At 34.9% G+C, this 25,381-nt stretch overlaps 1 protein-coding gene across 1 annotated transcript; it reads left to right on the top strand.

Moving 5' to 3' along the window:
- On the top strand, positions 1-25,213 carry LOC106071087 (pleckstrin homology domain-containing family M member 2-like). Its single transcript, XM_056007560.1, has 17 exons — positions 1-250; positions 2,703-2,842; positions 3,242-3,351; positions 4,082-4,206; positions 4,602-4,664; positions 5,614-5,757; positions 7,250-8,464; positions 9,569-9,672; positions 10,092-10,161; positions 11,160-11,315; positions 11,803-11,900; positions 12,543-12,687; positions 14,389-14,552; positions 16,001-16,232; positions 16,914-17,087; positions 18,008-18,127; positions 19,153-25,213. The coding sequence occupies exons 1-17, from the start codon at positions 176-178 to the stop codon at positions 19,246-19,248; spliced, it is 3,231 nt and encodes a 1,076-aa protein (XP_055863535.1). The 5' UTR covers positions 1-175; the 3' UTR covers positions 19,249-25,213.
- Positions 25,214-25,381: the final 168 nt, after the last annotated feature.

Here is a 25,381-nt window from a genome sequence, read left to right on the forward strand (position 1 = left end):
CTCGTGATGATAAACAGAAATATACATTGACATCATGATGGATTAATCATTTGGCGATTTGTGTGTAGTTTAGATTTCAAACAAACAATGATAGTTGAATATATTGAAATAACATGAACACGTTTTGTAAGATTTGTAGAGCAGGATATTTATTTATACATGTACAGTCCATGATATGGCCAGACCTGCAGCTGACCGAATGAGGCTAAAAGATAAAATTATCGATAATATTTCGAAAGCGATCAAATCGGTAGGTCACAGACACACACAGTACTCACTGTACTGAGTAGGTATAGTTAAATAAACGACCAGTTCACCCAGGACCAGGCCTTTGGCCAATGCCAATATGGTGAATTCTCAGTTAAGTCAGTTATTGACAATTGAGTTTGTCAGTTATCACTAGGGCAGGGGTCTAGAACCTATACTATATTATACTAGATCTAGATTCTAGATCAAATGAGACTGAGTCTGAGACTATGAAGTGTAATTGTTCTATTACTTCTAGATAGATCTATTGAAGTCTATTCTATTTCTATTAGTAATTATTATACTATTATTAGTATTATTATTATTAAATAATTATAATCTAGATAGATCTATAGATCTAGTATTATAATCTAGAATCTACTTAACTTAGACTTTTTAAATTTTAGACTTAGTCGTCACTTAGAGTTAGAGTTAGAGTACTTAGACTTAGAGACTTAGACTAGTTAGACTGTCTGATAAAGTTGACTTAGACTTGAAATTTATGTCTGTTACTCTGTACCCTATAAAACTAAAAGTAGATCTAGAGTATCTAGAGACATAGAGTCTATATTTATAATTTGATCTTTAGAATATTAATAATGACTTTCTTCTTCTTCATTCTCATTTTACATAATTTCTCTATTTTACATAAATTCCTATAATATTTGAGATGAACTGTGCAGTGGTTTCCAAATCAAGCAGTTTTCCGTATTGTATAGTTTTTGTTCTTGTTCTTCTATAGGAATGTTTTGGGGCCATATATATAGTAATATAGACTATAGATATAGTATGCAGCTTTGAAGGACATGTTCAGCATTCTCTGGTGATGCTCCACATGGGCAGGTTTTCCTTGTCCCGACTTTAAGCTTCCGGAACATCTATAAATATATATGTTGTCTCATTCTCTTGTGTCCGGTTCTGAGTTAAAAAATTATGCATTGGTCATGTCGAGATAGCTTAATAATATTAGGCATCCTTTTTCTTGTAGTTGGGATGTGAGCTGGTCCAATTCTTATTTTAAATTCTACTCTCTATTGTTTTCATCATTTCTTCTGGTCAGAGAGGGTGTCAGTCTTGTGGATTTTGGATTTGAGTGCGTGCCTGTCTAAGGATTCTATTTTGGTGAATTGGGACAGGGTTATTTTTTCTCTTCATCCAGAGAGACCAGGGCAGCAATTTCCTCCATAGCTGTAATGTTTTTGTAATCCAAAGGCCTATATTTATAATGTCTAATGTAATACTATTTCTAGATCTAATCAATAGACTAGATCTATAGATAGATGTACAGTATGTAATGTACTAGATATTATATATAAATAATATAATTATAATATTATATATATATGTATATATATATATAATACCCATTAATATCTAGACCTATTATTAATTATAATATAGATCTAGTCTAGTACTAGAACTAGATATAATATCTAGTACTAATCATAATAAATAATCATACTTATCATAATATTATATAGAATCATTTAGAATCTAATATGAACCCTAGGCTTATGATGCAGGAAAATGCTTGGCGTTTTATTGCTCACCCAGACCACTTGCTGGCAGGAGGGGGAGCCTGCTAACTCTCTTTATTGAATAGTATGTTTAGATATAGTTTTTTCCTATATACAAAATGCAAAACACTTTTTCCAATTAAAAAAAGAAAGACTAACAGACTAGCTTTAATGAAATTTGGATTCCAAACATACATATATTTTATATTGTAATAAAAAATAAATCTTTAAGTTTCTTTTCTTTTGACCCCACTGTGAATACTGACTGCACTACCCCAGACCCCAGCTGGCCAGGAGGGGGGTGGCACCACTGGTAAAAGTTTGAAAAACACTGTTTTAGTTTCTTTAGTTTTACATCCTATTGCTCCTAACGGTACACGTCAGAGGGATATCATATAACAATTAGAATTTGTGAAGGTATATATCAACTATGTTTTCTCTTGTCTATAGCTCTATCCACTCTCACTGTGGTCATAGGTGCGCACTTCAAGCTGTCATCATTATGGTCCCAAGTTCTACCCTGCCGGCTGTCTGACACTATATTTATATATATATATATATCAACATTATAAATATATCCGAGGGGGCATGATTGTTGAGTGGTTAATCGCTCAGCTTCCGAACCTGGGGTCCTGGATTTGAATCTCAGTGAAGACTGGCATTTTGAATTTTAGGATTTTTAGGGTGTTCCTGAGTCCACTCAACACTAATGGGTGCCTAAATTTAGTTAGGAAAAATAAAGGTGGGTGGTTGTTGTGTTGGCCACATGACACCTTGCTCGTTAACTGTTGGCCACAGAAACAGATGACCTTAACATCATCTGCCCCATAGATCACAAGGTCTGAAAGGGAAACTATAAATATATCCAGATGTCCTTAGATAGCATGTAACTTTTTTCTTAGTCTGACGTTGTATACTTTAAAAATTCTTTACTCCTAGATCCAAGAGCTTCTTTACTACCAGTCTACCAACCCTGTTCTAAATGGCGGCTGTGTCACTGAAATAAGACTCACTCTCACAAATAGTGATCGTCAGTGTCATAAGCTGTGTGAGAACTTGGACCATGCACTGCTTCATGGGTAAGTCACTCATCAAATGAGTTTCCTAAACTAGCAATAACTCAATATTTTAGAATTTTCAATCTAATATTACCATGTCAATAATTCAATATCAGTTCTTAATAGCTAGTTGGCTAGGGCTTATTATCCTTTTTATTGGGTAGTATTAGCTAGCTAATATGCCTAACTATAAAAAAAAATAGAGAAAACTTTAACTGTCTCAATATTTATAATCAAAATTACTTTATAAATGCAAAATACAGGCACGACATGGCCTAAATTGTGCCGATGTGCCTAAAATCAAAATCAAATCAAACATAAATGCAAAATAAAACTCCATTTCATTTTTTTTTTAGAAGTGGCATAATCCGAGACCTTACTATTTCTTTTTTGTTTCCTTTTTGACATTTGTTGAATCAGATTAAAACATGTAACGCATGGCTACTGGCCGGTTGTAAAACAGCTGTCTCACAAAGGTCTTGTCAGGGACATTGAGATTCTGGTCAATGTAACAACTGACCTAGGACGAGGTAAGGAGATGCTCATTGTTTCACATCTGATCTTATTATTCAAGTTGGAATAACTAGAAAGTCCTGTTAGTTCTTTACGATTTATTTTCTGTTATATTTTCCATGATTTGAATATGACTTGTCTGCAATGGGAAGTTAGGATGCATCTTTCTATACACATTGACTTAGACTTAGATCCTCCTGCGTTGTTTGGCTATTTGGGCAGCTAGCTGTCTTTCTATACACTTTGACTTGGACTTAGATCCTCCTGCATTGTTTGGCTCATTGAGCAGCTAGCTGTCTTTCTATACACATTGACTTAGACTTAGATCCTCCTGTGTTGTTTGGCTCATTGGGCAGCTAGCTTTCTATATACTTTGACTTAGACTTAGATCCTCCTGCCTTGTTTGGCTCATTGGGCAGCTAGCTGTCTTTCTATACACATATATATATTTTTTTATATGAAATTTTTTTATTAATATTTTTATTTTTCCCTATTATAAATACTGAACTTTTAATCATCAAAAAAATTGTGACATTTGATTATAAATTTATCTTAATCTTAGATTCAATAACCTCGCATTTAGTCCTTGCTGGTTGTGGAAAGTGAACTTACTAAACTTGTTGTACAGTGTTTGATGTATTTTAAAAGAATACCCTTTGACTTTTATAATTATGAAAAGTGCCACAGTAATCAAATGCTCATTTATTAACTATGTCTAATTATCTTTGTCTGTTGCTATTACCTCAGGAAGAGCCTGGCTTTTTGCTATGCTCAATGAAGGACTGTTGGAGTGTTATATCAACCTTCTTGTACAAAATGAGAAACTTCTCAGGAAGTTCTATGCAAAAGATGCCTTACTGCTTGATGGAGATGTGAGTGATTGTCTTTCTCATTTCTTATGAAATATTGTGCAGAGGTTTAGTTTAACACACTTGTATGTCACTTAAGAATCTCATGTATGAAGAGTTTAATTTGGCTACATTCATCCTCAGTTAACACAGCTTTAGAGCTTGGGAAGTCATAGAATAAGGAACTTTATTTCTAAAATGCTATATTCTAAGTTCAAGCTCCCCTGATGGAGACTTTTAACCCCAGTCCACTCAGATTCTATTGTTATTTGACTAATGTAGTTAGTAAGTTGACCATGTCACATGCTTATTATTCATAAGTCATTGGAGCTGTTGAGCTTCACTTTGGCTTTGTTGAGTTCAAAGTACTAAAAAATCTTTATTTACTTCAAATTTGTTCATTTCTTTTTTGATTTCAGAGAATGACTCAACTTCAGACACTTACTTCTGGCCTGGAATTTGTTACATTCAAGTTTGAACTAGTAAGTAAATGACTTGGCACCTATACATTTTTTATGACAACCGTAACACATACTAATGTATTTTCTAAAAATAAAAAATAAAATTAAAAAAAAAAACAAAAAACAAGGTTACAAAGACACAAACTCAAAATCGGCCCACAAAGTTTTACACCCTGGCAGGTAAAAAGGCAGGTTTCAATATTTTCAGAAAGAACATCAGAATGAAATTCTATCAAATACAAATGACAGAAGAATGGACAAAGATGGTTGACTGATCTTGTGAGGTGTCCCATCGGTCCAGCAGACTAAAGGATAGGTGAAAGTGAATATGAAGCTAGATGTGAACCTGGCCTAACTGATTTCTTATAATGAATATCTAATTGATCTAATTGTTTTGTAAAGGGTCTATCTCTTCAAATCCTCAAGAAAAAAAAGCATTCCACTGCAGTTCACGCAATTATATGAAAAACTACTTATTAATTGTTGTTTTGAATTATGTCCAACTTATATGCATACTAAATAGATTTTGCCTATTTAAAAAAAAATATTTTTTTTTATGTAAATGTAGTAGTTAGTATAACAGAACTTACATAACTTAGCAATAGAAATGTAATAAAAAAAAATTTTTGACAAAAAAACTAAAATCATTTGCATAATTATGTTAAAATTATGGTAAATTGACATTCCCCCTTTTAAAGAGCCTCCTGTGTTTGTTACTATTAATAGTGAATAGTTGTAAAAGTGGTGTATTTTTATGAAAAACCGCTTGCATAACTAATTTAAAAAATTAGATTTTTCGCTTTCAGAAAAGAAAAAAGTAGTCCTTTACATCAGAACTTTCAAAAAAATATAAAAATATCTATTCATCAGCCCATTGTAAAATGAGCAAATATTGTTGTTTGAATGATTCTGAATGACTTACTTTCCAATGCAAAACATACTCATTAGCTAAACTGCATTTCTTCCCCAGGATCTGCCCTATTTAGATCTCAATGCCTATCCTCCGCGCAGCAGGACAGACGCCCAGTTGGTGGGCGATGTGCTGTCTACTTCACCCAGTTCTCTGGTGAATGGGAAATATTCTCGGAGTGCCAGTTTAATATCGGCACTGGAGGTAATGACAACACTATCTGAATGGCTGTATTATAATGTAGCTCAAAATGTTTCTAATTTTTCTTTTTGTGTGTGTGAAATTGAACAGTTTTTAGATTATTTTATAGACATTGAATTAGATATAAAGTGTAGTAAAGTTATGAAAGAAAAGTTTCCTTTTGAGACAGGTGATATATGTGGCAGGTATTTTAAAATCATGTCTCTCTGAAATCAAAGCTTATTCTATTGGTGGGAGTCAAAGAGACGCCAGGGATGAATTAATAACAGAATATAACTTTAATCAAAGTCATCAGGATAACTGTAGTTGTAGGCAACGCAGAAAATGTTAACTATCAAATATGCACAATTATGAAACTGACTTCTATATTACTTATACTATATGACTAGGCTCCAAAACTCAGGCCTCTGACAACAACAAATTTCAAGGGCTGTCACCCCACTTTACCTAATCAGCCAATGAAATAATAATAAATAAACATAGAATTCCTTAAATCTTACAACCAAAGTTCTATCAAGTGTTGTTTACGTTACTATATACAAACACAATCACCACAAGACCTATACATACACTGTAATGACTTAGGAATGTAAAAAATCAAATTCATGGTTAATTTTGTTTTAGTAAGTAAATGGACAGAACTTATAAACTTTACCTATTTTTGTGGCCAATTGTTAACCAGAGTATCATGTGGGTAGTACAACCATCAGATGTTATAACTGGATGGGCCAGGGGATACAATAAAATGGAGAATTTAAAATCCCAATCTTCACCAGGATTAGAACTAGAGACCTCTGACACCATTGCCTTACAGCTATGTCACCTATCTCGCACTTAGTACTATTAATTGCAGGCTATCAGGTTTAGAAAGATTGTTACTTATTGCCCTTCTGTAGGGTGAAGATAGTTCAAATCCAGACCATTAAGTCATCATAACAAAACATAAATATGACAACATAGCCATTCATTAGGGGGAAAAAACACACTATTCTACTTAATATGATGTAAATATTTAACAAAAGAAATTAATTAAATACATTTCATTTTTATTTAATTAATTTAAATTTAATTGAAATCAATCATGTGCTATGAACTGTTTTACTTAAAGCAAGACTGAAAATATGTGTTTTCTATGCATTACATTTTTAAATTTAAAATTCACTTCTTCTAATTGTTTAATTTTGTGGTATATGTTGGTATATGATGGGAAGCGTGGTCGAGAGGCTAATTGCGCTTGAACTTGGCTTGTCTTGGCTTACTAGAAGGGGGCTCGAGGTTCGACACCCGACTTGGGCAGAGTTGTGTTTACTGAGCGCCTATAGGCAGCATGGAAAACCGACTCCTAGATACCCCCTCCCCACCACTGGTCCACAAATGAGATTGGACCAAAGCGCTCTGAGCATGCTATAAGCATGAAAGTAGAGCTGTATAAAAGCTATAATAATAATAATAATAATATGTTTATTTACATGATAAAATGACTTTATTTCATCAGACCAGTTCTGGCTCACTGGAGTCAAGATCCATGTTACCCAGTGACTCTGACTCTCTCAGCACCACAAGCTCTGATGCACATACCCAGGCAGACCAAGGGCTTCAGATGAGACTTAGTACATACTCCACTGACTCTGGCTTTCCTGCAGACAGCCTTTTTAACAGCACAACAACATTGAAACAGCGCAGCGTGACGCCTCCAGATATTGTTGTGAACAGGAAGGCCAGAAGTGTCACTCCTAGTGACAACATATCTGTGGCATCCTTGGGGTCAACAGGGGAACAGGATCGGCACCAGAGGCTGGAAAACCTGAATCCTGCCACAGAAGAGGATGACAATGGCAAAAGCCAAGTATTAGAAGTCATCCGCATTACTAAAAAGACTGCAGTGGCTGGAAAACCTAAAAAGAAAAGAAACCTTTCTAATAAAAAAGAAACGAGTAATAAAAAATCTGTTGAAGCTGTACCAGCTGATACAAAATCAGACCAAAGAGTAGAAGTGGGAACAGCTGTAAATAAAGATATAGTCGACTCTCCTCTCGACTCTCATAACAATGAAATCCACAATAACTTGCCAGACCTCTGTGATGCTGCCGATTCCAAACTAGATATCATTCCTGGTGAAGTGTCTTGTTCCATCCCCAAGTATGACTCTGGTTTAGATATAGCTACTTTGACTCCGGATACAGAAAGGGGCTCAACTCCTGTTTCTCCCATAGACGCAGAGGACCTATGGATTCCCTCCGAACTTAAGAATGATCAGGTTAAAGTAAAAAATGTAAATTCTATGCCCGCAATGTCTTCAATGGCAACCATTAAAAGTAAAATCGACAGTCTTTGTGTTGGCAACAACAGTGACAGTTCTAGTCATATCGATCATTCGTTTTCACATTCAAATCATTTGAGTCAACCTCCAGAGTCACAGCACATGCATGACTCAAGCCACACACTTCATCCACATTTTTCATCATCAGATTCACCACCAACCAAAGCAGACACTAATAGCTTATTTACTGAAACCTGTATGAAGCCCACAAATGATGACCACGCAACGTCCAGGAACCCTTCTAATGATGTAAAGCTTCCCATTTTCAGTGAGGATGATTTTTATTCTTGTTATTCAGAGAAGGATAAATCTGATGTGCCTGCTCTACATTACCAGGAGAACAGTGTGTCCAGGGCCAAAGCTGCTTTGCAGTCCTCATCTCAGCTGAAGGTATGTTTCAATATCATATTCAATAGATTCAATACAAGAGATGTGTTTGTATAGCATTTGTTTTGCTTGTCTTTATTACTTTTTAATCTCATAATTTATACAATTGGATTGAATCTATATAAATCATATATTTTAGTCCTTTTTTTTTTGTTTGTTTATTTAAATAATGAATTACACTAGTAATGTTTGAATAAATCAGCATATGTAGTCACTAACTGTTTGGAATTTATCTGGGATATGTTGGAAGTTGCTTATGATAGAGATCTCTTTGAACCCCAATCTATGGAATAGGAATTAGTGAACTGAAAGTTCAATTCTTGAGCCCTGACTGAACATGCATTAAAAAAAAAAATGATCATGTTAACAATATACCCCCTTCTTCCCTCTCTGTTTCACAACTGGTCCAGACAAGGGATAGGATCATAGCGCATTGAGAAATTGATAGAATCATAGCGCATTGAGAAAGTTAAACGTTAAACAAAAACAATTGGTAAAAATATTTCTAATCGCATAGATTTACATGTCTAGGTCAATCATACATATACATGACTGATCCAAACAATTTGATACAATTACACTTTGGAAAAAGTTTGTTATATGTTTTTCTTGTTTTCTAAATCCATGTCCTGGTCTTTACAGGACCTCTCATCAGGTGTTTTTGGGCTTGTTTTTCTAACCATAAAAAATTGTCTTTGACCTAGTAATTTTCATAATTTTTTAAAACTCTGTGCTTCAGAAAATATTTAGCATTTAAATTTATATTGTAATTCTTGAGAATATCAAAATTTTTTTTTTAGATTTATGTGTGACAATCAACTTTCTTTTTTTTTTTTCTCTCTCTCTCTTGTTTTCTCCCATTTCCCTTATTAGCACTTTTTGTTTCTTCACTAGTTCAGGTCATCATTATTTCCATCTGATCTCTCATGACAATGTTGATCAAATTATTTTGATGAAAACATGCCACTGACAACCCTGTTTCATAAATCTTTTGACCTCTCTTGTTGGGTTATTAGTAGTTATGGTACATGCAGTAACTCAGAAAGACTTATATCTTCATTTCTTCCTCTTCTCTGTGTTTAAAGTGTTTTGTATGTTTATCATCAGGACTATATGGACTACATTTTAAAGTCAAATCAAAACCCATCGCCAAGCAATGCAAAAGGAGATAGGGAGAGACCACAAGATCAGGAGGACGATTTATCTGTCAGGTATGTATCTTATGTTTTTTTTTATCTGGGGGTCCAAAGCCTTTGTTTCAGTAGTCTTCTGGTATGAACACAGTGCTAGTTGGCATTAGGACACAGGATTTAAAAATTGCCTTAAAGGTTTAGTAGACTAAGGCCTTTAAACAATATGCAATGAATGCATTCATTTTTATTGTTGACATTTTCTGTGTTTTTGTCATTGAGCTGACTATAAAGCTGTCAACTGGCAAGCATTATAAAATTCTTTTGTATATTCTTAATAATACTTGGGAAAAATATGGTAATCAATGAGTTATGTCTTGTTGATAATACTTGTGGAAAAACATGGTAATGAATGAATTATGTCTTGTTGCTAATACTTGGGAAAAACATGGAAATGATTGAATTATGTCTTGTTGCTAATGATGCTCCACTACTTTCAGCCTGGACAACAATGCCAAGCTTCAAATCATGTTAGAGATACTGTCTCATGAAGATGAAAAGTTTTTAAAGGTAATTTACCTTACCTTTCCCTTAGTCTGCTGGACCGTTGGTACACCACGCAAGATTCATCGACCATCCTTCTCCATTCCTCTCTGTCCTTTGCCTTAGTTAACTATCTAAGGCAAAAATATACTTAATATGCAAAGTTCATACAATGTTCATAGGCTTTGTTATATGTTTTCTTTTTGGAGGGCTGGGGCAGCTCTTGAAGGGAAGAGTTGAAGTTTTGTTTGTGCTGTCTGTCTGTCATGTTTAGATGTAAAAAACAAAAAGTGCTATTGATTTCACTGTTTCCTTCCTCATGGGGAAAAACTGTAATGGCTACTTTTGGTGTTTAAGAAACATATCCCTTTGTTTTTAAAATCAAGTATGTATACATTTTTATGCACACACTTATAAACCTTTAATAAGAAAAAAAGGTGATAAAGACAACAGTTATTTTGAAAATTCAGTTTGCAATTTTGTTTACACAGTGTTCAAAATAGGTGCAACTGCTACTTATGGTTTACTGTGGCTTTACTTAAACATTTAGCTTGAAAAATAAATGAATGCTTGTTAGTAGATTCATGATCACTGGTGTGAATGGGAGTGGTTAGTTTACGTGAGACTAATGTGTGAGCACAATGAACCAGCGGGAGCATAACCTCCCTTGGTTATTTTTGTTATTAATGATTGAACCCTGTGTTGACTTCTGCTCAGACTTCCATGCAGAAGTTGAAAGAATAACAATTAGCATTTTCTATAACACAAAACAGCTGGCAGCTTTAATTCGGGTAATCCATATAATTACCAGCTTTAACATCACAATCACTCTGCAGTGCATTCTGGGGGAACATGGGCACAAATAAATTGTTAAAGGCAGAATCGTCAATGAAGAATCTTCAAAAAATTCATTATTAACCATAACACTTTAAAAGCTTTGTTGGAATATTAAGAATATTTTGAACATTAAGTAGTGTAACCGTATAGGCATAGACCATAAAATGTCTGAATGTTTGTCTTTAAAGATGTTTGTGTCAAGGGAGAATATGATGGAAGGGGATGCTGGAGTTATCTACCTTCTTGTGTCTGACCAGTGCCTGTACTTTCTTAAGTACAAGGAGTCCAGCCGGAAATTTGTTCTACGCTCCAGCGCCATGTTATCTGACCTCATTTTTATCAGTGTGAGTTAACCTATTTTTAGTGATTTTTTTTTAAGGCGCATGTTGACCTTTACCTTCTGAACCTTGGCACCTTTTTCAATATATGCATTTGTTAATAAAGTAAAAACAAAAAATGGCCTTTATTTGCATACTTAGAAATTGGTACCCTGGTTAACTACTTGGGATATATATTATATATGATAGTAGCATCTCAATTTGGGATCCTGATTAAATATACTGGCTTGAAGTACAGGATCAGCATACTGTATGTAGTTTACATACATTACATTACAAAGTTTCCAAATCTTTCAACAGTAATTTAGTTTATTTCCTCTACGGTGGCTGTAATCTTTGTTGCTTATTTACTTAAGATTACTATAAAGCAATAATACTTTATAACTAAAAAGTAATAATATTATATACATAATCAATAAGATACTTAAGATAACTATAAAGGAAACTCTTTAAGAAGTTTTGTGTTTATAGTTGTGCAACATTCTATCTGCAGACTGGCCTGAACGACCAGATGATCAGCATTGAGAGTCGTGGCCAAAACAAGCAGAAACAGAGGCTGTGGGTCACTCCAGGCCATCAGGCACTCACAAAGTAAGGAAGTCACTTTTCATAATCTGTTTCTGTTCAGACACGTCGGTCATTTATTTCCTTGGGTTTTAATTCAGGTCATGTAAGATTCTAGACATTTGTGGAGTGCATCAAATAGGCATTGTTTTACAAGTTTTCTTTTTTTCACAAATCACGTAAAGCATTAAAACTTGTGCCAAATTATATATTTTTTATTATGTTTGTTTAAAAAATGCCATAAAAGAAGTACTGGCATCATCGGTTTTTCCAAATCCATGAAAAAAAAAATTATGTAGACTTCAGTAAATGTTTAAAAACAACAGCAAAAGAATCGTTCTTTAACCTGGTGGTTAGTTAAATAGAGGATAGTTCTTATCTTTAGTCGCTACTTCAAAGTATTACTTAAGAGCCCTGACCTCCTTCCCAACTCTTCCATCATGCCTTTCTTCTTCCCTTTCTTTTTTTTTTCCTTCACATCATCTCCTTTGACTCAACTATCTTTACTTTCCTCCTTGCTTTTACCTCCTTCCTCCATAGCCTCACTCTTGAGCACAACCTCAATCTGAATGAATGTGTGAAGGACTTAGTTTTAATCAGATTATAATATGGAAATATATAACTCATAAAAGTAATCACTTTGTCCTTGTTATTTTTTTTTTTATCAAGATGTATTTTGGAACACCTGACTGTTGCAGTTAGAAAAGCCAATGAGCACTTTACGTCTGTGAGGCCAAGATTTAGTGTAGGGAGTGAAGTCCCCTTGCAGAAGATAGCCCTAAGGAAGTATATCTCCAAAGAGTTGAACTGTGAGGTGAGAAATATTACATTTCATCTTGACTTATCAAAATCATTAAGTCAGCATAGATTAAATGTTGGGATGTGTGGCTGTGTGTCCAAATCATTGGTGGGATGTGTGGCTGTGTGTGAAAAACTGCTGGTGGGATGTGTGGCTGTGTGTGAAAAACTGCTGGTGGGATGTGTGGCTGTGTGTGAAAAACTGCTGGTGGGATGTGTGGCTGTGTGTGAAAAACGGCTGCTGGGATGTGTGGCTGTGTGTGAAAAACCTCTGCTGGGATGTGTAGCTGCATCTCAAGGGTTCTTGAGTAAGAATGCCTAATTGAGCAGATTTGCATTGGTTGAATGCTTAAGTCAGCATGGACACCATCTCTCAGATATCCCCACTAGCCAACAAAAGATATTTGGCCATACTGTAATCATGAAAGTTGCGCATTACAAAAGCAATTAAAAAAACAACAACATTTGATTGGTTAAAAAGACAGGTTATTTAAAAAACAATTTCCAATGATTATTAAAAGTCATAGACATTTCCTCCTTAAAAAAAGACTAAAAAGTTTCTAAATTCTCAGAACTTTGAACCATCCACCAGACATAGCCTTAGACCCCCCCCCCCCCCCCCCCCCCCCCCCCGAAATAAAACCTTATTAGCATTGTGAGACAACACATTCACATTTATTACCAAAACAGAAATAGTTCTGAATTAGAAGATAATAAAGTTGTTGGCGGATGTACCTAGGTCTCAATTTCAAATCAGAATGGATGTCTTCATACTTAATGTAGTATTTGATATAGTCATGAATGAGTTCACTTAGATTTCACCAGACATTTTGTATGGGAAACTAAAGATATTGTATGTACGTTTTTTTTTTCATGTCTGTTCCTGTCTTTAGCCTGGACTTTTGTTTGATTCTTAAATGTGTACAGGAAGACTGCCAAGGCTTTAAAAAAAAATGTTATCACTGCAATTCACAAAATATTTCTGGAGCATGTTTAGAGTAAACTTAAAAAAACAGAACAATTAAGTACACCCACTTAATCCAGACCTGATGGATGAAATAACTCTGTGATACATTGTAACCACATAAACTATCATTACAGATCGTTTCCACATATAAACTCTCTTCTTAACCGGCCATCAGGTGGTGAAATGATTATTTACTAGTTCCTTGCTATGATGGACAATGGCTAAATGAACTTTGTCCAAGCTGAACTGAGTGGATGAAAGGAGTGGCTGAACTGTGAGTCACTTGTCAATTGAAACTTCACCAATGTAATTGTAGCAAGGAAAGGGGGTAAAAGGTATCTGAAAAAAAATGTCCCTGGTACGTGAACTTATTATGAATACTAAATGGTTAATATACAAACACATTTTGAAAATGTAAAAAAAAAGCAAAAAAAAAACATACTCAGTTACATATTCTCTAGATTTTTTATTTCTCTTTCCCACTAAAAGCAGTTCCATTTTTCTAAGTTTCATGATCACTATTGCAGGTTTCAATTAGCCAGTCCTTTGTCTGAGATGAACTGCACAGTGGCTTTCTGATCACACAACTAGTTTTGCAGTTTCTTTTTTAGAGGGGGGGGGGTATCCTTGGGCTATTCCTTCCTCTTGATACAGTGTGAAGGATGTGATCATCTTTCTCTAGTGACAGTCCTCAGGCTACATAAACCACACAGTGTTCATTGTCACAACATTGACATGTTATTTCTGCAGCCCTCAGATGTTGTGATCAATGATTACTCCCTGGTCTTTTGGGAAGACCCATCTTCGGCAAATAGAAAGCAAGATCAGGATGCACACAAAGAGGGCACGCTGCTCATGTGGACGCAGGATCCAATGAAGGGTTATATCTGGAAGCCAGTCTACGTAGTGTTAAAGTAAGGGAATTTTTTTTTTTATGAAGCTGCAATTTTGTGTATATTTACATTTTCTGGTCATATATTTAACAAAGTTATCATAACATTAACAAAAATAATTGGATCAACTTCTATGGAAATGACCAAAGGAAGGAAAACTTACAAACAATGTGACCTTAATCTTGTTTCAGTTTATATTTTGATCTAATCATCTTTACAAAGCTTATATCAACTCACTCTGTCTGTCTGTCTGTCTGGTAGAAAGTTTGTACACTTTATTTCCCCCACACCCAATCTCCTATCAAGCAGAAATTTTGCACACAAGAATCGATACAACAATTAACCTATTAGTTAATTAACTATTGATTAATTATTTTGTTTTGTATCTTGAATAAGGGAAAGAAATTGTACTTGACTGGAGTGGTGGTATAAGCTGAATTAGACCCCTTTATAGTTCACTGTCTTGAGTCTTAGAGAACAGAACATGGAAAAATAGGACAAAACTATAGAAACATTAGATAACTATACAATCTTCCATGTTCATAGGCAGAGTGGTTACTGTGTTGGCTTGAGAAGACTTGAGCCATGAGGTCGAAATCAGGTCATGAAAACCAATCTAATGCATGATGCAAAAGTCACAATCCTTTTGGCAGGTGCAGATTGAACTCAGTAAAAGGCTGAAGCCTTTTGAATAAATATGATAGTTTACCTTTGAAGGTGAAAAGCTTTAAACAAAGATATATTTAACATTGTATTCTTCAAGGAAGAAAAAATCTACAAAGTATTAAATTTGTTAATGGTTTATAGCTTTGGACTTGAAGACAAGCCTTACTATTATCATTGTTTTGTAGCAAACTTGTATGTTTATTTTTGTGCAATCTGTGTATCATTTTACATGTATTTCATGTAACCTTGTGGTATCTTTGTTACAAGACTAGACTCTGACAACTTCAAGCAATCTCGCTTAGACAAATGCAGTTTACTTAGTTGTTTAGTTTAGTATTAGCTTAGTGGTATGCCCAGTAAAAAAAAAATTTCTATAGTTTATAGCCATGTCATTTCTATAATAATATCCCAAAGTTTATTATTATTAATTTTCACTTTCTTCCCATTTTACAAAGCTTATATATCAACTCACTCTGTCTAACTGTCTGTCTTTTTAAAAAAATGCTTTTAAAACCCAGTTATGGTAAAATCCACCCTGCCCTTTCTTTCCCCATCCCTCACATTGTCCCCACTAGTCCAGATAAGTGATAGCTTATGGAGATAGCTAAAAGCATGAAATAGCACTAAAATAAAAGCATTTGGTAAAAATATTATTAATCACTCAGATTTATTGTTGTAGGTGTAGATCTATTACAAATGTAATGACATGACTGATCCAAACTCATTGATACAATGACACTTCGTATAGGCTTTTGTTTTTCAAAAAAAAGTTTTTTTTTAATGTTTTTCTTGTCATTTTCAAGAGATTCCATGCTGAGTGTGTCCAATCACAAGACAGACACAAGACCTCACTCTCTGCTGGGGCTAGGTGGGGACCAGTGTATTGGTTGCCGGCTGACCTCTGTGGGGGATCGTAACAACTGTGTGGAGCTGGTCACTGCTCGAGGTGGAAGCTGGTTCCTCTCAGCAGCTTCTGAAGTTGAAATAGCCCAGTGGAGGCATGCCCTGTGTTTGGCAGTATCCAAAGGAGTAGAGGTAAAAGAGGTTTTGATAATAACTTTTTAATTACATTTAGGTCGTTTTGTTTTGTCTTTACAAAGCTTATATCATCTCACTCTGTCTGTCTGTCTGTCTGGTAAAAAGTGTTTACATGTTATTTCTCCCACACCCTATTCTCTGATCAAGTTGAAACTTCGCAGAATTATTTATTGACATAGACTAAAAAAAAAACACTTTTTTAAAAAAGTAAGCGATAAGTTGATTAATCAATAAATAAAAAAGCTTTGTTTTTTTTTCTAAAAAAAAAAGATTTTTTATAATTTGCTTGTATATGTTTCGGATGTTCCTTCAGAATTGAAGATTATTACATCCTAGTACAAACTTCCCACTGGACAATGGGGGGTGGTGTCAGGCAGATTTCGAACCTGGAACCATCAAGATGACAGTCTTTCAATAGGCTTTTTAAAAAATATTGAAGTTATCATTCTATGTTTTACAATTAAACAAATTGGCCCAGAAATAAGTCATTTTAAAGTTTTATAGTCATAAGAAAGAAAGTCTAATTCTCTTATCTGCTTCTGGAAATCTGGTTTAGGGACTGAGGTCTGGTAGGGTTAATCCCAAGTTCTGTCATTAAGTATTGTTTAAAGATTTTGTTATTATTTTTTAAAAGGATTATAAATGTAACTAGGGAATTATATTTCTTTCTTTCCAAAGGATGACAGTTCATTGATCTCTTGTGTGCCATGTTGTGCTGTGCTTGCCTGCGGCACTGTCTTCCTTTGCCATGAGGATTTGCAGACAAAATTTTTCCGGACATTGGGCCGAGCCAAAGTAGAAGACCTGACAAGCCTTAGGACAGATGACTCAGATCCAACTTATTGCATTTTAGTAAGTCACAAGGTTGAACTGGTCAAAATTGTTGTTCTATTATGCACACTTTATGATATACTGAGATTATTGGATAATAGTCATAATGTTTCTATTTATTTTGCATACCAGTAACTGTATAAAAATTAATTTATATTTCTACAATTTAATGTGCATAGCACGCTCGAAAAATAAAAACAAAGGTGTGTCCATTTAAGACATTTAATTGTTTCTGTGGACTTTGTTTGGACAATTTAAGGTTGTGGCATATTTATAATAGCTGATGAATGGTCTAAATGAGTTCTAGAAATGTATCCTTGTTTAATAAGAAAAATGTTGAGAAAATCTGTCGCATAAAGAAAGACAGTCTTGAGGCCCATGGTGCGTAATGTAAATTTTGAGCAAATTATTATAAACAATGAGTCCTTGGTTGTTATTAGCCATATCCATCCATCTGAGTGGTGTTATGGCCCAGTGAGGGTTCTGGCCTGGCTAAGCGCATCCTTCCATTTAGACCTCTCTTGAGCCTATCTCCATGCCTAAAGTTGTAGAAATACCTCTACATCGTCAATACATTGTATCCATCGTTCGTTAGCTATATGATGTAGAAAATTGTTTTATATGTCTGCTAAATTTCCACAAGGGTTGAGAAATTTATTATTTTAAAGTTACCAGTATATTACTGCATTTAAATTGAAACTCCTTATTGTAATGTTAAACTACATTTTGTATTTTAACCCTGTAACTAATTTGATCTGTTTCTGATGATTTTCATTGTACCTGAAATTGATTTAAAAAGTTGGTTATGTTACTATCATATTTCCCTATCATTCTATGGGCTAGGATCACTATTAACAAATATACTACTAGTGATGACAAATGTGTAAATTTTACTGTTGTAATTAGTTATTATCGTCATTGCTTTACTGTTTTTCTGAAAGGAATTTGAGTCTCAGGAAGTTGGTGTCTCAAGTGTAAACTGGGTATTTTATTTCACTTCTGTTCAAGATCTTCAGAGATACCAGACAGCCATTGGTCAAGTCTGGAAGGAAAAATATCAGGTATAAATAAAATTTTTATTTTTGCATAGCTTCCCATCTCTCAATAAGCAGAAAGTTCATTCAGATTTGATGTACGGGATAAAGTACCATATTTTTGCCCATATAAGCCATGGGCTATACAAGTTTTTACAAGTGAAGGACAGCTGTGTGGGGTTTACCAAATTTATTCTGCTTATTAACATAGCATAATGGAAACAATAAAAATGTTGGTGGGCCTTTATACCTCCTATAGTTCACTGTGTGGTTGTGAATGTACATTGGAAAGCTTTATGAGCATCTCTTTATAATCCTCAAGAAAACAAATAGCACTGATGTGGCAGATAATATACCAGTAATCAATTGTCACAAATAAGTAAGCTACTAATTTGCCGATACCGGTAATGTCGAAACAATTACAATGCATGCAATGCAATGCACTAATGTCACTGCCATCGCTATAGTTAGTGAAGCCATTGAAACTTGTATCATATTCACTGTCTTCTTCCAATAAGCGTAGCATGTTGGCAGCAGTAGCTGGGTCATAAATCAACTCTTCACATGTGGGGTATATCTGCCGGTTGTAGGATTCTGTTTTAATTTATTTTGTAATTTGTGTGGAGTTATGCGAGAAAATACGGTATACAACATGTAGCAACATTGCACCTGGTGTACTATCCAAAGCAGGGCTTGAAAGTTACAGTTGCCAGTAAGAGATAACCTGTCCAGTAGTGCAGGACTAAAGCAAACACAAAGGAAAACTTTCAAATGGATAAGACAAACACAAACAAGAAATGAAGACATTTGTTGTTGGCTGAAATGTCCTTCAGAAGAAGACTTGTAGGATATGGGGCTGAGGGGCATAAACCACTTGTCTACCTATCAAGAGAGCTCAAGCTCAATTCCCTACTAGCTGAATTTTCTTTGCTGAGGGCCTTAAGGTAGCACTGAAACCTCCCAGATACCCTCTCCCCATAGATGTTCATGAATGATTTACCATAGTGCACAGAGAATGCTATAGCATGTGTTGTTTTGTTTGTATCCTACAGGTGGATGTCCCTGTTCTGTTGGTGGACAATGCAGGTCTACAGCGGAGCTGCCTCTCCCACTCTCAGCTGCTTCACCAGCAGCTGTGCTTTAGTTGACAGTACCACACCTCCACAGAAAGTTGTGCCAAAGCAACGGATCCTGGTTCGGTTTGTTAAGATCCTGCTAAGATTGCCCACGAGGGCATGTTTTGTCTTTCCAGTGGTTTTCATGTCATTCAAGTTTCCAGCCTTCTTCCAGAACTACACCTGGACAAGCACTCAAAATTACTGCAACAAATTTCTCTTGTTCAGTGGATTCATATTAAAACTCAGCTTGCAGCGTTTGTCATGGGTTTTATACTTAGATGGGGTTCCTTAACAGTGGACAGGATTCTTGATTCATCAAAAAAAAAGATAGATATATTTTGTATAATCCTGTTTGATAGGCAGTTTTTTTTTTAAATGTTTTCCATGTTAGATTATCTGAATTTTTCAGACACCTGCCATTACTTGTGTTTGGGGAAATATCTGTACCTGTATTTAACACATTCATGCAAAATGTGATATTTTAAGTTTATTTTTAATTTCACACCAATGGCTTTCTTGTGCTGCTCATGTAGCTTGAATGTTATGCTCTTGTTTATGTCTCTTGATCCATTTTGTATTCATTCATTCCCATTTATCTCTTTGTATAATCTGTGCTTCATTTATGCCCCATTCTTTTCTTGCTCCATTTATCCCCCCTGGGACAGCTCCCATATCCATTTGATCCTCTTGAATAAGTTTATTTGTAAGTTATCTCCCTATTCCTCATTGGGTATTCCATTCGTTGCGATGGTTGTTATGTGACATATTATTTATAGATTACATGATTGCTTGTTCACATCCATGTTTGTCGTCTTTCAGCTTTCCTAATTGTCTGATGTAGATATTTATAGTTTTGTTTATTTATCTGTTGATTTTTTTCAACATTCTCCCTCCAAGCAGACTCGCTTGTTCTCTTAAGGGGGGTCACATGAATATGTTTTTACTTTAAACCTGTGTATAAATGTTTTATGCTTTGAAAGTGTTTTTGTGCCATATCCAAATACTAGGCTCTTGACATGTTTTGGGATCTGAAATCCAATATGTTTGTAGTACATCACATGTAAGTGAGGGAGACAGGTTTTTTTTTTATATTCCATATGTTCCTTCAGAGTTGGAGGGAGGGGGAGGGTTCAAAACTGGGACCATGGAGACAGCAGTCTAGAGTGCATACCACACAACCAGGCAGCCAGATGAAGAGGTCAGTGCAAAGTATATCAAGTGGTGTAGATAGGGAAATAATGAGCCCAGCCAAAAAATAAAAACTTAGTATCATTTGGTTCAATAAAGAAAAAGTTTATTATTTTTCAAATTCAAAAACAGAAATAAAATGATTTAGAGTTGAATGTAACACATTCAATGGGAAATAGAATTAATTATAAAAGCTACTAACACAGGAAAAGTATACAAACTCATCCATAACTTGCAATGACATACAACAAAATAAATAATAGAAGATGATTAATAATAATAGTAGGACGTAATCATCTTTTTTGAAGTAATGTCTATATTATATAAGATAAGATAATAAAAACAGGATGAAAAAAGAAGATAATTTTTTATAAGGTAAATTTGTTTTTGCATTGACATCTCTATATGTATACAATCCATCTCTTATGGTGCATTGGCATTCGACAAAAAAAAATCACATTATTCATCTCTCTATATATGAACATAAATTGTGTAAACTCATTGTCTGCATTGTTTTGTTTCATTTCCAAAATGAATGCATTTCAGCTGATCATTGTTTTCGATGATCAAATTTTTCAATCTTTCATGTGACCTGTTTGTCTTTGAGTAGTACCTATGCTGTGCGTCATCCTTGATCTATTTACTCTTGCTAGCTGTGCAATTACAATGGGGATATTCTTGGTGGATCATCTGTTATGATTATTATTTTTTTTGCTCATTTGTGAAGGTGCAAAGGTTTTAAATGTTACCAGCAAGATAGCAGTTTTTGTATGGCCATTCTTGGTTTTGGCTGTAGATATGCTTAGTAACTCATATATTGTTTTTGTTTTTTTCTTATCTAATTTAGTGCAATCAAAGAGTGTATGCTGGTTCTGGGTAAAAATATAAGAACTAGTAAGGAAATTTCCAGAACTTAATTGTGCCATCTTGTTGGACAAGTTGTTTTTTTTACCTAGTTTCATGCCAATTAAATAAATCAAAGTGAAAAAAAAACAAAAACTTGTGACAATGAAAATCAATTCGTCAGCCATCATTGTCAAGCCACTTGATGAAACTATTGAATTGGTTACAAAATTTATTTGTAAATAAAAATAAAGGGGCTACATTTGTGACAGGAGTGGGTACGATTGTGACAAATGGGGTACATTTGTGACTGAAGAGGTACATTTGTGACTGAATGGCCTCTATTTGTGACAGAAGGGGTACATTTGTGACTGAATGGCCTCTATTTGTGACAGAAGGGGTACATTTGTGACTGAATGGCCTCTATTTGTGACAGAAGGGGTACATTTGACACTTAATGGCCTCTATTAGTGACAGAAGGGGTACATTTGTGACTTAATGGCCTCTATTAGTGACAGAAGGGGTACATTTGTTACTTAATGGCCTCTATTAGTGACAGAAGGGGTACATTTGTGACTGAATGGCCTCTATTTGTGACAGAAGGGGTACATTTGTCACTTAATGGCCTCTATTAGTGACAGAAGGGGTACATTTGTCACTTAATGGGCTCTATTAGTGACAGAAGGGGTACATTTGTCACTTAATGGCCTCTATTAGTGACAGAAGGGGTACATTTGTCACTTAATGGCCTCTGTTAGTGACAGAAGGGGTACATTTGTGACTTAATGGCCTCTATTAGTGACAGAAGGGGTACATTTGTCACTTAATGGCCTCTATTAGTGACAGAAGGGGTACATTTGTGACTTAATGGCCTCTGTTAGTGATAGAAGGGGTACATTTGTGACTTAATGGCCTCTATTAGTGATAGAAGGGTGGTACATTTGTGACTTAATGGCCTCTATTAGTGACAAAAGGGTGGCACGTTTGGTTGAATAAATTATTGCCTGATTATTCTTCTGTGATCTCATTATTGGTATAATTATATTTTGTTTTGTATATTAAGTTGTTGACATTTACATTTTTAAAAGGTAGACTTATCATTCATACTAAATTTATTTGCAGTAAAACATGGAAATGTGAGACGGGGACTGTTGTGTGCTGGGCTGGGAGGAAGCCACTTGTTGAAGAAAATGGTGCAGCTTGGTCTAACTTAATGTCAAGGATAAATCATAAAATTAGCGAGATCTAGAAAGGTTAAAATCCTCTCTTTTACATGCCCTGAATAAAAACTCTTTGCTTGTGTGTAGTGGATATATGTTCCCTACAAGTCAAGGGCAAATGACTTTTCCCTAACTTTTTAATATGCTAGTCTGGGACAAGCACAAAAAAAAACAAGATTTGATTGTTTGCAGAACTATCCTAAGTAGGAACATACAGGGCTATTGGCTATATAGCTTGCTCAGGCCTGATTAGACTCCAACACATGAGAGCTCTCTCTGTGTCCCTTTTGTGCACCAATATTCTTTGGGCTGCTTAGAATGCGCCACATCTTTAAAACACTTTTTTTTTCCAGCTTTTGAGAGTTACTCAGGCATGCTAGAGGAAATTAAATGGAAACATGTAACCATTCAGAGATCATTTTGTAGACTTTGAAACCAAAGTGTTAATATCATTCATTAATAATGCCTTCTTGATTCTAGTTTATACATTCTCCTTACCAACTTGTCACCTTGTTGTTTTACCTCATCATGGCTTACCTAAAAGTCTGCCAGACCAATCCATTTCAGAAACTCCTATTTTGAAGTGTTATTCTTTTGTTGAGTTCTATATCTATATGTATACACAAAGTTAGCCATTATTTAGGTCAGACTTGTGTCTGTTTAGATAGGAAACAAAATGGAGTAAATCCAGTGCTACTCGTGACCCAGTTGTAGTGGAGTTAATTTGTTTGAATGTAATCAGTTTTGCAGCTGAAGAACAGAACATGTGGTTGTGTGCATCTCAATAGCTAATGGTTGCATGTATTTGTCCATAAAATTAAGCCATTTTCACATCTGTATTTATTGCCCAGGATCTTCAATATTTTCAATCCTTTAATTCTTAGAATTGTTTTGTTTCTAATTAGTTTTACTCACACCCACTTACCCCTAAAATTTCAGAATTCTCTTGTGGACATTTGGACTTTTGGGAAACATAATTCATGAATGTTACACATCTTAGGTCTTGTTGCTTAGATTTTATTTATTATAGTTTTCATTTCTACTTTGGCCATATAGAATGGTAATAGTGTACTATACACTTGATATGAGCTTTATCTGTTGACCTTTATAGATCATACACTTACACTTTGTATGGCATTTTGTTTGGTAGAGTCATTCTGTATTTATTTAATACTTGTCTTGAAATAAAACATATTTATTTGTATTGAAGTCCCTGCTACTCTAGTCCATTGTATGTGACATGATTTTTTCTCCCCACGAGTGTTTACATATTAACAAATAACTGAAATGAGCATGACAGTTGATCTGGTTCATTGTGGGATCTCACAGCAGACCTTTTTGTACTCCCCTTTGCCTTGAAATGAGGCTCAGCAGAACAATGGTTGGTTCAAAATTGATTGTCTCTAGTTCAAATCTTTTGTTGTTAGAGCATGACTTCTTATGTCAACTCAGGATTTGTAGACTTTGTCTAAACCCACCTGTTTTGAAGAGATACTGACATTACTTAGGGAAAGTGGTGATCATGTAGACTTTGTCTAAACCCACCTGTTTTGTAGAGATACTGACATTACTTAGGGAAAGTGGTGATTATGTAGACTTTGTCTAAAGCCACCTGTTTTGAAGAGATACTGACATTACTTAGGGAAAGTGATTATTCATTGACAAGTGACTTGTGTCAACTAATTGAAGTACATGTGTATTGAAAGATGAATGTGTTTATACGATAAGATTATTTTGCTCCCCTGGGACTGCAGTGTAAGTAAGCTATGCTCTAGAAGTCTCTAAGTCAACCTAAAGGCTGCTGGTCATGCTATTTGTTTCTTTGTTTGTTCAGCTGTACCATTGACCAGGGTCAAAGATCTAGTCTGAACTGTTTGGTGGTTTCCATATGAGAAGATTCTCTTTGAGAGACATGTCTTGAGGGGGTAGTGAGTTGACCAGACCTGTTGGTAGAGTAGACAAGCTTCAAGAATAGTTTCTCGCCCCACTCTCAAAGGCTCTATCTCACTAGTTTTGGTTTATAGAATTTATTGAGTTATACTGCTTGTGTACAGACCGCAAGTGACCATTTCTTCAAGTGAACACAGTTCTTCCTGGTAGAATTGAAGTAATCTTTCTTTACGTTGGTCAATAGAACTTATCTTTTTTGTTTTTGTGATCTATTGAAGGAATTTTTCAATGCTAGACCTAGTCTAGAGTGCAATAGTGTAGAACCTATACATAATTAATTAGCATCACCCAATTGTTTTAAATAGACCGTGTCTGGTGTGCATTGCTTTATTTATGTATGCCACATCAATGACATCATAGATAGACACGGCGTTGTCAACTAGCTAGTTTATTAGAGACACGTTGTCAACCAGCTAGTTTATTAGAGGCCCTGCATCGCAAAGCGACAAGCCACATTAATTACGTCATCGAAACCATCAGATGTTCTTGGTGATTTTACTGCATTACGGGCCAACTAAGAGATCGTTTTTTGTTGCTGTTTTTTTTTGTTTTTTTTTTGTTTTGTTAATTGAGGATTACTTCCCATATCTAAGCTTATCTCCCATTTGTCGCTCTCTGTGATATGTGATCAATTGCTTGTCTCTGTTTTGTCAGCACAATGTGATCAATGTCATGCTTGTTCCTTGACGCTCATTCTACTAGTGACTGATGTTTAGATTTCATCAACTCTTTGTCAGTTTTAACATCAGCGCTTTGGTTTCAAATAAATGTATCATGTATTTTTTTTTTAACAATCTGAATGTTTTTGTGGTTTTTTTTTACAAAGCTTGTATTAACTCACTCTGTCTGTCTGGTAAAAAAAATAGTAGGCCTAAATCTCAGATCAAGTTGAAATTTCCCACAATCATTTCTTTTACCGGACAACACTGGATCAATAATAAAAAGAAATTAACCAATTAATT

The sequence above is a fragment of the Biomphalaria glabrata genome, chromosome 13 (genome assembly GCF_947242115.1).
Source record: "Biomphalaria glabrata chromosome 13, xgBioGlab47.1, whole genome shotgun sequence".
In the NCBI taxonomy this organism is placed as follows: Eukaryota; Metazoa; Mollusca; class Gastropoda; family Planorbidae; genus Biomphalaria; species Biomphalaria glabrata.